Source organism: Cynocephalus volans, chromosome 7, assembly GCF_027409185.1.
Source record: "Cynocephalus volans isolate mCynVol1 chromosome 7, mCynVol1.pri, whole genome shotgun sequence".
NCBI classification, from domain to species: Eukaryota; Metazoa; Chordata; class Mammalia; order Dermoptera; family Cynocephalidae; genus Cynocephalus; species Cynocephalus volans.
This window is the reverse complement of record NC_084466.1, coordinates 96,848,505-96,862,767: the sequence shown is the minus strand read 5'-3', so window position 1 is coordinate 96,862,767 and position 14,263 is coordinate 96,848,505. Positions and strand designations below refer to the sequence as shown.

General features: G+C 34.9%; 1 protein-coding gene across 3 annotated transcripts in view; it reads right to left on the bottom strand.

Annotated features, from left to right (window-relative positions):
- The window catches only part of MICU1 (mitochondrial calcium uptake 1), a 269,066-nt gene that overhangs the window by 170,775 nt on the left and 84,028 nt on the right, over positions 1–14,263 (bottom strand). For 2 of the 3 annotated variants that reach the window (XM_063102252.1, XM_063102254.1), the window contains exons 5-6: positions 4,934–4,977; positions 4,296–4,334 (exon numbers count right to left, since the gene is read on the bottom strand). In XM_063102252.1, the coding sequence (XP_062958322.1) occupies positions 4,296–4,334; positions 4,934–4,977 (83 nt within the window). The remainder of the gene's footprint in view (positions 1–4,295; positions 4,335–4,933; positions 4,978–14,263) is intronic. The other variant, XM_063102253.1, reaches the window with a different exon arrangement.

Here is a 14,263-nt window from a genome sequence, read left to right as displayed (position 1 = left end):
TCTGTTATAAACACTATAATCAATACTTCTCTTTCTAGGTTTTGACCACAGTTTTATCTCTTTACATCTGAATGTGAATGATATTTCATTTTCATTTGATGTCAAATGTTTCTCTGTTCCATGTGAACAAATATTCCCATAGGTATCATAAAGAAGATGGAAATAGAATATACGTTAATTCCTTTTCCAAATTGGAGAGATCATCAATATTCTAAGGGAATTGTAATTACACATAATGAAAAAAATTCAATTCAGAGACAGTATTTCTGAAATGTTCAGGGAGAAGTTGGGAGAAAAGAGAAATCGAGAGGGAGAAAAGAATAACAAATCTATTCTCTGAAAAAGAAATACTGGGTGGAATGATAATAATGGATAATAATTGTTTCAACAAACAATTTTTTATTACTTGAAAATAGGGTATGAGCTTTATAGTTTTTAGGAGAAGACTGCCTCAAAACTCTGGAAATTGGTATTCCTTGCTTAAGAAACCACTTTATCTAGACCACACAGTTTTCTACTGTGACTTTTTAAGAAAACATGGTGGTATTTCATTTGGAGAAAATTGTCTTGCAAAAGAAACAGAAAATACAAAACATAATTTCTGTCTTGGGTTTGCTGAGGAAAAAAAGGAGGGGTAAGAGAAAATGGGAAAACAAAGAGAGATATAAACCACTTAAAATAGGCCGAGCCCGTGGCGCACTCGGGAGAGTGCGGCGCTGGGAGCGCAGCCACGCTCCCACTGCGGGTTTGGATCCTATATAGGAATGGCCGGTGCACTCACTGGCTGAGTACCGGTCACGAAAAAGACAAAAAAAAACCACTTAAAATAAACCACACCAATAAAGAGACAGCAACCAAATGACTAAATGAAAGAAATATCTGACAATAACGTAAAATAAAGGCTCCAACTTAGAAATAATTGCTTTTTTAATAGACCAATTATTAGATGATAAAAAATTAAACAGAAAAAATATAGTTTTCATTAAAGTAATAACAGGAAATTCAAGAAATAACTACATTAATAAATCATAAAGAGAATACATGGCTATTGGAGGGGTACATTTTAAAAAACCTATGACATGTTACATTAAAACAAAAGGCAGGGGCTGGCCAGGTAGCTCAGTTAGAGTGTGGTACTAATAACACCAGTGTCTAGGGTTTGATCCCTCTACTGGCCATCTGCTGGAAACAAACAAAAACAAAAGCCACACCATATTTAGTATTAACATCTCCATAATAGTGCTAATAAGCTATTTATAACAATTATCAAATATTCTTTCAAGCCTTAACGTTTTTAAACTTTTAAATCTAGTTCGAGTATTTTAAAAAATATCACTTATCTGCAAAATATATAAATATAAATATATAAATATCTTAAAACCAATGGTAACTATGCTTTTGCCATTCCTTATATAAGGCCTGTGTTAGCAGATAGTTTTAAAATGCAGTAGATGATGCAAGTGCCAATAATAACGTATTTCATGACTTTTCTGCAAAGAAACTGATACTGCGTAAAGGACTAGCATTCAACATAGGTGGCAATGGGCTCTGGAAAAAGATTCACCCCAAAATTCAAAAGCTGCATAATCAAATCCAGTTTCACTGACTGTCAGTTGAAACAGAAATGTTTCATTTACTTCTTACAAGGAATTTTGTAGTTAATTGAACAGAACAGGAGAAAAGATGATAGTACAGCAAGAAAAAACTACCCAATTACTTGTTGATATCAGTTGGGCCATTCTTTTCTACTTTGCATCTGGAGGTTCTATTCAAATTCAAGTACAAATGGAAACACCCCGGGAAAATGATATTACTTTTACATTTGTTATTGCTTTCAATGACAAAAAGATTAAAGTGTAATTTAATTAGAAGGCAATCAAATAAGCTAGTGTTTGTTACTGGTCAAATGATGGGATTTATTAAATGGTTTGTTAAAAGTTAAAACAATGGGGCTAAGATGATGGGAGTAAACAATTCTTTAGTCTAAGCACTTCATAGCTAGTTTATATTCCAAGCGAGAAAAAAAAAAAAAAAAAAAAGGAGGAGTGGAGGGAGAAAGAAAATCACCCCTCAAATCACAAATCAAAGCAAATCTAAAAGGAAATTTCTCTATGGTATTAGCTTTCTAACTAAATTTCTGGCCATAATGCGTGAAATTTACTATCATAACCACACATCTGTTTTTATTTTAATAGGAAACTTAGGATTTCCATACTTTAGAAGCTGCTACTTAAGAATTACGATTTTTTGATTCCAAGAACTAGAGAGTCAGGAAGAGCTAAAGAAAAATAGTAAGACTGATGGTTGAATAAGTATCGACCCTTACCATAATTATCAAGTGAAGAGCTTTGCACATAATAAAAACCTCTGGAAAACTTTTAAACTGATCAAACATTAAATTTTATACTCTTCATTATAAGAAGGTTTAAAACAGTACAGAAACTACTTTCACACTGGACGATTAGCTCAGTTGATTACAGCATTGTGTTGGTAACACCAAGGTCAAGGGTTTGAATCCCCGTAATGGCCAGCCACCACAAACACCAGAAAAAAAAAAAAAAAAGAAAAAAAGAAAGAAACTACTTTCTTAAATTTCGTATGAAATAAATGATAATTTGTAAAAACATAAACCAGAAGTAAACTCGGTTTAAAAATCCTATTGAAGAAGCCTAACCTTTGCTCTAAAACAGACCTCAAGAATGTATTTGAGAAATTAATATCAGACTTAAATGAAGAACCTGGCAAAGAGATCCAATGTGCATATCACAAGGTGGATGAAAGGGAAATCTGGATTGTTCACTCATTGCTAGGGGATGAGCTGGCTGGATCAGGGGTGCTGACTCAAATCTCTTTATGTGAGTCTCCCATTCCTCTTTTCTCTTTCAGAACCTGTTCCCCTGGTACCATAAAGTCAACTTTCACATGCCTGACTTTCATACAAGTCATACTTTCAAACATTATACACTAATATTCCTAAGTCTTGCCTTTCCTATTCCAAATTCAGAATTTTAAGCTTCAATGCACTCATAAATATTTGTAACTATAATCTGTGAAGTCATCTTCTAGGAGCACTGCCATTTTTGTCTCCAAAACAAGATGAGTACTCAAATATTTTAATGTTTTATTGCATTTTACTCCTGTTACTTTACCAAAATGAGTGGAAATTACAAAAATGCTAATGATGAGAAATGTAAAGTTCACAAATTTAATACAATTGAAATGATCAGTCATGCCAAAAGATGCAAATTTTTAACATCAAGTGGATCAAATGGTTACTAGTCCACAATAAGAAAAAATTACAGAGCATGTATAAAACATGAGTTACTATTGAGAATTTTATATTTGGGAAATCTCTAGGAATGATAATGCCCTCTAAAATGTAAAAATCTGCTGTTCGACTTGCGCATATTCAACTTCTTTACATGTTTTTAGGTATTCATATGTATAATGAGAGGACTAAATTCTCATGCAACTCTGGATGCTTTCAGTGACCAAAAAATACTTATTTGTAAAATAGACTTTGCTATATCATTGACTTAATGAGTCATACGTCCAAGGATTATGTGATTGACAAGTTGATTTTTTTTTTCCATGTTATCAAACATGTATTGGTCGCCTCCTGTGTGCCAGGCCTATGCTGAACTGTGAGTGGCACAAAGACAGGTAAGACAGGGACCTGACCTGCCAGAGACTCTGAAACCAAACCCTGACATCAGTGTCTGCAGTAATCCCTCACATGAATGTGGTACTTTATCACAGATAAAGCAGAGACACCAAGGATCAAAGAGCTGTGGCTGTCCCCAAGAAGAGCCAAGACTCTCAGCCTAGCTCTCCTAACAGCTAGTTCAATGCCTTTTATTTCTGATCATTGTTTCTTTTAGAATATGTGACTTAAAAAGAAGATACACATAAAGGCATTTTAAACAATGTGTCACCTGAATGGGAAAGATCATTTTTAGGCAGGTAGTTTTGGCTGAGATCTTTCAAATCTTAAGGCAGACACTCATTCTTTTTACTTGTGCAAAAAGAGCTTAACACTTATCTCTTTACCTTACCAGGGTATGGAGTTTTATGTAATGATGCAGGAATCAGCACATTCTTGCAAAATCAGTTTCTACTAACCCTGACCATCCATCTAGACCCTCTTTTGCAATCCTGCCTTTTCAAGCCACTCCATTATTTTCCTTCTGATTTCCTCCTGTTTACAGTTTTGTAGAGCCACGCCTGGCTCTTTGTTCTTCCTGAAGCACTTTATTCCTCCTCTTTAAAATTGACCCTTCACTTTTCTTTCTCACCCTGTATAACATTTTCTTTTTCTTTTTGGAGAATTTAACCTGAAAGGGAAAAACATGTTCAACTGATTGTTTTATGAGATAATAAAATTGAAAGTTTCATTTTCTATAACTAAGATGATTTATTACATGATTTATTCAGGTATAAAGTAAAGAACTGAAAATAAGCATAATATAAACTTATATGCAAATTGGAAGTATTCTTCACAATTATTACAAAAGCACTATAAGGACCTTTTAATTTTCTAGTTAGAATTATTGCTATATACTATCAGAAAGTTTCAGAAAAATCAAATCAGATAGGTATTTTATAAGAAATGCAAATGTAATATCGGGGGCTTCTTAACCTTTATGATGACTATTGAGTGAACGTTCAAAAGTGAACAAACACTGAATAATACCTTAATATATATAGCAGGCAACCCGTGAAAGTTACCATATACGGAAAAATATGAAAAACCTGCTTGGTTTTTTCTGTGGAAACATTTGAAGGCACAGACTCCAACCTAAGCATGTTTTATTTTTTTTTGTGATAAGATAAACAGGTATTTGGGGATCTCTCACACACATAATTACAAAGGGACTTGTAAATCTTCTTAGTAAACAACAGGATATACATGTAAGTATCATAGTTTGCTCACCTTTCCATCAAAGCGTTTTATTATATACTGATCCAGCCCCAAGTCTATAAAAGAGAAGACAAAATATTTAGTCACTGATTGTAAGTCAAGTGAAACATATAAAAATGACAGTTCTCAGTTTTGTTCCCGTTCAATTAAATGTACTTGATGGTTTAGCCACAACATTTATTCAAAGGCCTTAGAATGAATATTTTGCCTCACTTTCAGACTCAAAGTGTCAGCGCTAAAAGATACCAACCTTGTCACACCAAAGTCCACATTCAATCCCTGTACTGGTTAGCCATCAGAAATAAGTCAATAAATAAAAGATACAAAACTTTTATTTTACATATCAGAAAAGTGAAGCTCTGATAAGGGAAAGAGGGTAAAAGTTGTAAATCTACTCAACAGTAGGGCCAAACTAGAACTCTGGACTCTTCTCAGTGTGGTACTCTTTTCATTAAAGCAAGGTGCTATATTACTTATAATTAAGGTGAGGGAATATTAGTTTAATCTGAATGCATAATAATTTTTTGCATCAAGTTAAAAGAAAAAGGATCAATATGAAAAAAATTCTGTAACACTTAGATACAAAAAGACCATCCTAATATTCCCTTTTAAAATTGGATTAAATAATAAATATTTACTTGGAAATATCTAGCTTTCACTTTTGAGCACTATGAAAGATAAGCAAATATATTCAATGCCCTTGAGGGCAGAGTTTTTTTTGTCTTTGCACACTGCTTTATCCCACACATTTGGAACAGTGCTCAATCAATACATATCTGCAAAAGAATGAATGAATAAAATACAGTCCCTGCCTTGAAGCATCTCAATTTAGTTAGAAAGCGGTATGGATATAATAATTAACATTACAAGAGTGCATACAATTACTTCAATAAGGTGCTGTGGGAGTTGTGAGAGCGGAGAAATCAGTTCCCAATTACACTTATTTTTTCTTGCATAATTACTCAGTTCTTTTCTTTCAGTTCTCAGTGTATTTTCATGCTAGTTCAGGCCCTTATCCTGTTATGCCCACAGCATTATAATAATCAGATTATAACTGCTCCAAGAAGAAGCTTTTTACATTTCTACTATTACACATTTGGTTATACATTCTCCTTATCTGAAATGTGGTTCATCAAGTGGTTCATCTTCTAGAAGCCCAACTTGAACAAAATGAACCACTGACTATGAAAGAAACAGATAATTCATGTGAAGAAAATGGAGACTGATCAGGCTCCCTCACGTCATATCTGTCTGAGCATGACTCAGCATGTCTGTTGTAAATATGTAAGAGTGGTATAACTACACATGTGCACCCACGTGTTCCTTGGTTATCTGACTCTAGTATAAAAGACAATGGTTCTGATCCACTGGGGGGCTGAGCTCGCGTCCAAATAAAGCATGTCAACCTTGCCAATGGCTCCCAGAATTTTTTTTCTGCTACCTAGCACGCAATCTGCGCAAGACCAATGTGAGGGGTCTATGACCCAGCCTGACAATTCAGAAAACAGAAAACACTTTTAAAAACAATTCCAACTTGAAACCTCACAGATATTCAAGAAGGTATCAGTCATAAAGGCAGAACTGGCTTCTATGATAAAATAATAGAGGACAAAAAACAGTTCTAGACTATTAAAACTCTGATTGTCCTATCTCCCCCCATTTTTAAATATACCATCAAAAGATGAGGATAAGGTAATCTCCCAGACTACTGCCAAAAAGGCAGCAGGATGGAAAATAGAAAATACAAAGGAGAATTAGAAATTAGAATTTAGAGGGCCGAGCCCATGGCGCACTCGGGAGAGTGCAGCGCTGGGAGCGCGGTGACGCTCCTGCCACGGGTTCGGATCCTATATGGGAATGGCCGGTGCGCTCACTGGCTGAGTGCCAGTCACGAAAAAGACAAAAAAAAAAAAAGAAATTAGAATTTAGAAACCAGATGAGACCTTGGCAAGACCTTGCACCTGACTCACTGACACGGATCCCTCGGAACTCACATCTCCTGCTCTCCTGCTTTTCACCTCCCACATTCCATTCCCTCAACCTTTCCTTTAAAAACTCCTCAGTAAATGTAAATCTTTCAGATGGGATAGCCTACCATCTCCTTCAGCTGAATACATCTGCTTTCTAACACCAACCATTTGACTTCTGAGTTTTTTTTCTTTCCTTTTCAAAGGGGTGGGCAGCCTGGACCTGAGTCCGGTAACAGTTTCCAGAAAAAAAAATTCCTGGTTCCTTACAAAAGAATGATATTCACACTAAAATGAGAGGTCTCATGATACATCACCTAATGGAGAAATATGCTTACTAACTGGAACAGCACTGTCCAACACAAATAGAATGTGAGTAACAAATGCTAATCAAAAATACAAATCACATGTGTACTTTAAAATTTTCTAACCACCACTTATAAAAAGGTACAGAGACTGTGAAATTAATTTTAATAATGTTTTATTTCACTGAATATATCCAAGAGAACATCATTTCAAGTAGTAATAAAGAGAAAATATTAATAAGATGTTTCACATTTTTTTGTACTAAATTTTCAAAATCTGGTGTGTATTTTACAGTTATGGTACATCTCAATGCAGATTTGCCACATTTGAAGTGCTCAATAGCCACATATGACTAGTGGCTACTGTAATGGATAGCACAGATTTTAAGTTATGAGAGTAATACCCAGAGAAACCTAAAACTTAACTTAAAATTTTAAAAGTGGTCCCTTCTGTGACACGAATTGGGGGGATGGAGAAGATGGAACACATTTATTTTTTTTTTAGGTGGCTGGCCAGTGCAGGAATGGAACCTGAGACCTTGGTGTTTTCAGCACCATGTTCTAACCAACTGAGCTAAACAGCCAGATGGCAACAGATTTTTGTTTTTCATTTTATGCTCTTCATTACAGTTTGAAAATATTTTACCACATGCATTTGCAAAAGAGGGAGGGCATGTAAGGACTGCCTGGCACTTATTGAGAATTTCTGTAATTTATAAGCAAATACTGACAAAAGTTTCATAATTTTAAGTTGAAAAAAATGATTATTCACCTTGTTATATTCTGATTTCTATACCTGCCAAATAAGTAGATGGTTAGATTAGATCAGTTCTTACTTAACATGGGTGGAAGTGGAATGTGGAGAATGTGGATCGATGAAATAATTCAAGCTATCCTCACATACTACTCTAGAGATTCCAATAGGCCCAATTATTGGCAGTAGGGAGAGAATGGAGGATGAAAGGAGAAAAAAACAGCATGTGTAGTTGGACAACTATACTCAGGTGACTTCCATATGACACAGTTCCCCTTTCATTTCTCCACCCAAACCCTTTGGTTCCAGCTTAGAAACACCAGATGCTATGTTCTTTTCCCTAAGATGTTTCCTATGATTCTTAGATTTTTCTTTAAAGCACTTTCACGGTCATTTAATGCTTGTGATGTGATGTAAACACTACCTGCCCCTTATTAATGAGAAAGCTGAGGCTCAGAAGGGTTAAATGACTGTTTTCTGATTTTGTCTAACAATCTTTTAGTTATGACAGTTGTCTCTTTTCCTGAATCCACACCAAAAGTACAGAAATACTGTGATAACAGTATCAGTTTAAGCCTCAGAGTGAACATTTAAAAGGAGATTTGTTTTAAACTCACTTGGTTTTATCTTCTGTCTTAATAATCATTGTAATAAGTTACTATTTACTGAGTATTTTTTGTAGGCCCTGTAATAGGTGCTTTATATACATCATTTAATTTTCATAACCCTACAAATTAGTTTTTATTAAACTTTACAAATGAGAAAATTAATATTTAGAGATGTTAACTGGCCTAAGATCACACATAAATATTTTTACTTTCTCCCAATCATTTCAATATATTCATGTGTACTTTATATATTTGTGTCCAACTCCTTTGACAATCATTCTCCTTATCACTAAGATATTCCTACTTTGTAGAATTTCCTCCTTAGATCCGGTCTTATCTCACTTATGCTGTTTACCTCAGCAACTTCTTTACAGATTTAAGATGCCTAGCAGAGACAACCCACAGAATGGGAGAAAATATTTGCAAACGACACATCTGACAAGGGGTTAATATCAAGAATATATAAGGAACTTAACTCAACAGCAAAAAAACAAAACAAAAAACCCCCAAATAATCCATTTGAAAAGTGGACAAAGGATCTTAATAGACACTTCTCAAAAGCAGACATACAAATGGTCGACAGGCATATGAAAAAATTCTCAACATCACTAATCATCAGGTAAATGCAAATCAAAACAACAATGAGATACCACCTCACCCCAGTTAAAATGGCTATTATCAAAAAGATAAAAGAAAACAAGTATTGGTGAGTATGTAGAGAAAAGGGAACACTTGCACACTGTCGGTGGGAATGTAAACTACTATAGCCATTATGGAAACAGTATGACGGTTGTAGTGAATTGAATTATGTCCCTCCAAAACTCACTGAAGTTTGTGTCCCCCAAGCTTTATATATTAGAAAGTTAGCCCCCACTGTGACTGTTAAGAGGGTGGGAAATTCTCTTATGGTAATTGAAAGGTGGAGCTTTAAAGAGATGATTGAATTGTAGGACCATGCTGCAGTGAATGGATTAAAAATGGTGGTCAGGGGCATGGTTCTGAGTGCATTAAAAGAAGAGGAGAGTCTGTCTTCTCTCTCTTTGCTCTCTCTGCTTCCATCATCTTGCAATGTGAGACCCCTGGGTCACTGTCGCCACAACCAGATGGACTTTGGACTTCCCAGCCTCAGAAACTGTAAGCAATAAATTTCATTTATCTTTGTAAATCACCCAGTCTCAGGTATTTTGTTATAAGCAACAAAAATGGACTAATACAGTGATCCCTCAAAAAATTAATATAGAACTGCCATTTGATTCAGCACTCCCACTACTGGGTAAGTACCCAAAAGAAATGAAGTCAGTACGTCTAAGAGATATCTGCACTCCCATGTTTATTGCAGCATAATTTACAATAACAAGATATGGAATCAACCTAAGTGTTCAACAATGGATGAACAAATTTTAAAAATGTGGTATGTACACAACACAAACACACACACACACACACACACACACACAGGAATACTATTCAGCAATAAAAAAAGAATGAAATCCTGTCGTTTGCAGCAACATGGATAGACTCGGAGGTAATTATGTTAAATAAAGTATGCCAGGCACAGAAAGACAAATACCACATGACCTCACTCATATGTGGAATTTAAGTGAATAAAGGTGATATTAAAAAGGCAGACAATAGAACAGAGACTGGGGAAAGAAAGGCAGGAGAAGGGAAAACAGGGAGAGGCTGGCCAACAGGTACAAAATTAAAATTAGATAGGAGGAATAAGTTCTTATGTTTTATTGTACAGTAGGGTGACTGTGTTTACCAGTTAAGTTTTGCGTATTATGCAATAGCTAGAGGAGAGGCTTTTGAATGTTTTTGCCACAAAGAAGTGATAAATGCATGAAGTGATGCATTAACTACCCCAACCCAATTATTATACAAAATATGTATCAAAATATTAGATTGTACCATATAAGTATGTACAATTACTATGTATAACTTAAAATTAAATGGCCGTCCCCGTGGCGCACTCGGGAGAGTGCAGCGCTTGGGAGAGCAGTGGCAATCCCGCCCCGGGTTCGGATCCTATATAGGAATGGCCGGTGCGCTCACTGGCTGAGCGCGGTGCAGACAACACCAAGCCAAGGGTTGCGATCCCCTTACCGGTCACAAAAAGACAAAAAAATAAAATAAATAAAATAAAATAAAATTAATTAATTAATTTTTAAAAGATGCCTAACAAAACCAAAATAACAGGATAAACTTTAAAAAAAAAGGAAAAAAAAAATCAAACTGCTGAAAACCAAAGTCAAAGAAAAAAGATCTTTGAGACAACCAGTTTAAAGTGCTGAAAGAAAAAAATTTCAACTCAAAATTCTTTATCTAAGAGAAATTATCCTTCAGGAATGAAGACAAAATAAAAACATTCTAAGATGAAGGAAAACTTAGAGAATTCCTCACCAGAAGACCAGCTCTAAAAACCATTCTATTCTTCAGGGGAGGAAGGAAGTGACACCAGAGGGAAACTTGGAACTTAAGAAACAAAGAAAGAGCAACAGAAATAATATCCAGATATATATAACAGACTATTTTCTCCTCTCAGGTTCTTTATGTATAGCAATGTCTGGTGGAGTTTTCAATGTATATAGATATACATATAACAATATGACACAAAGTGGGGAGGGACCTATATCCACTTGAATTAGTAAAATACAAATTCTTAGAAGACTGTAAAAAGTTATGTATGTGATATTATAATCCCTACAACAACCACTAAAATAAAGATATACAAAGAAAAATACTTAAAAAAAAATCATTTAAAATGGAATATCCCAAAAATATTCAAATAATCCAAAAGAAGGCAAGAAAGGGGGGAAAAAAGAACAATAAAAAAAGGGAAAAGAAAAAATAAATAAAATGGTAGACCTAATTTCAAACATACCAATACAGCTGACTCTTAACATGTGTTTGAACTATGTAGTTCTACTTATATGCAGATTTTTTTCAATAAATACATTGGAAAATTTTCTCTTCCTTATGATTTTCTTAATAATGTTTTCTCTAGCTTATCTTATTGTAAGACAATGTATAATACATATAACATACAAAATATGTGTCAGCTGAGTGTTTATGTTATCAGTAAGGCTACCCAGTCAACAGTGGACTATTAATAGTTATGTTTTGGGGAAGTCAAAAGTTATACATAAATTTTCGACTGTGCTGAATGTAGGCAATCCAATCTCCACATCATTCAATGTTAACTGTAATTAAATTAAATATAAATCATCTAAATGCATTAATCAAAAGGTAGAGACTGATATATTGGATAAAAAACAAGATCCAACTATAAGTTGTCCACAAGAACCCTATGTTAAATATAATAATATAGGTAGGTTAAAAGTAACAGAATGGAAAAAGATTTACCATGAAAAACTAATCAAAAGAAACACAGAATGATTAATATCAGGCTATGTAGACTTCAGAGCAAAAAAATATTAGCATGGACAAAAAGGGTTGATTATGTAATGATAATAGGGTCAATTCTCCAAACAATGTAATAATCTGAAACATGTATGTACCTAATAAGAGAGTTTCAAATATATGAAGCAAAAACTGGCAGAACTGAAAGAATAAGTAGACAATTCTACAATTAAAGTCAGAAATTAATACCCTCTCTCAATAACAGATGAAACAAGTAGACTGAAAATCAGTAAGGACATGGAAGACAGAAAACAGATTAGTGGTTGCCTGAAACTTGGAAAGCAGGGAAAAGTGGGAAAGAAGAATTACAAATGGAAATTTAAAAAATTGGGGGGTAGTGAACATGTGCATTATATTGATTGTGGTGATCATTTCATTTGCATAACTAATATTATACCTCAGTACAGCAGTGAAAAGAAACAGACAATACAAACTATCAAGGAGAAGACCAATACATCTGAAAATATTAATATCGACAACTTCTGTACACTGAAATGCAAAATAAAACCACAAAGACACACTTTAACTTTAAAACCCTTTAAAGTGTAGGGGTTTTTTGTTTGTTTGTTTGTTTGCAATCCAAGTTATCAGTTTAAAAAACCATGTTCTAACTATAAAATGTTTTTTGTAAGGCTCATGATAATCATAAAGCAAGCCCTATAACAGGTTGTTTAATACTTAAAATAGAGGCAATACCCAGGATCCTAGGCAGGAGCTAAGGACAGCAGCCCCTGCCCAGAAGCAGGCAAGAGAGCACATCAAAAACACCAGTACCATGCAGGTGGCCCGCCACAGCCACTGCCATCACCATAGCTGCCACAAAAGTGGCTCAATGCCACAGCAGTAGCCACAGCCACCATGAAGACAGCTCACCAGACATTCAACTTCATTGCCACGAGGAGTCTCTAGAGGAGACCACAAACAGAAGAGGACATCTCTCTCCTCAAAGCCCACTCCAGAGCAATAGAAGAAGCAACTGCTCTATCAGATAACCAGACATCAATGCAGAGATACCAGAAACATGAAAACCCAAGTAAATATGACACCACCAAAAGAACACAGTAATTCTCAGGGCAGAGTAGAAAACTCTTGAAATGACTGAAAAGGAATTCTGAGCAACAATCTTAAGGAAACTCACGAGGTATTCGAAGACTCAGATTACATAATGAAATGAGAAAAAAAAAATCCAGGATATGAAGGAGGAAATTTACAAAGAGATTAATACCTTAGAAAAGAATGTAGCAGAGCTCATGGAACTGAAAGGTTCAATCAACGAAATAAAAAACACACCAAGAGCTTAAGAAGCAGATTAGAACAAGCTGAAGAAAGAATTTCTGATCTTGAAGATAGGCTTTTTGAAATAACCCAGGCAGACAAAAAAAAGGAAAAGAGAATTCTTTAAAAATGAAGAAAATCTAAAAGAGCTAGCAGACAGACTTAAGAGCACAAACATTAGAATCATGGGTATTCCAGAAGGGGAGGAGAAAGGAAAAGCCACTCAAAACCTATTCAATGAAATAATAATGGAAAACTTCCCAGGTATATGGAGAGACACGGACCCTCAGATCCAGGAGGCTCAAAGATCCCTACGCAGATTCAACCCAAAATGATCCTCTCCGAGACACACTTTAGTCAAACTGGCAAGGCTCAAAGACAAAGTAACAATCTTAAAAGAAGCAAGAGAAAAGTGTCAAGTCATCTATAAGGGAACCCCTATCAGACTAACAGCAGACTTCTCAACAAAAACTCTACAGGCCAGAAGAAAATGGGATGATATATTCAAAATACTAAAAGGAAAAACCTGCCAGCCAAGAATACTATACCCAGCAAGGCTATCCTTCAGAAATGAGAGAAAAATAGTGTATTTTTCAGACAAACAAAAACTGTGGGAGTTCACCACAAGACCAGCCCTACAAGAACTCCTCAAGGGAGTCCTGCATCTGGAATCTGAAAAATGATAATCACTACCACAAATACAAAACAAAAGAACAAAACCCACTAGTAGGACAAAAATGCAAATGAGCAAGAAAAAGAAACTAAATCTTAACACCACAAAAACACCATAATGACAATGTAATAATGCCCCCGCTTTATTTCTGATTTTGGTAATTTCAGTCTTCTCTCTTTTGCTTGGTCAGTCTAGATAAACGTTTGCATATTTTGTTGATCTTTTTAAAGAATCAACTTTCTGGTTTTGTTGTTTTTCTCTATTGTTTCTTAATTCCCTATTTCATATATTACTGTTGAATCTTTGTTATTTCCTACTTATATTTGCTTTGGTTTAA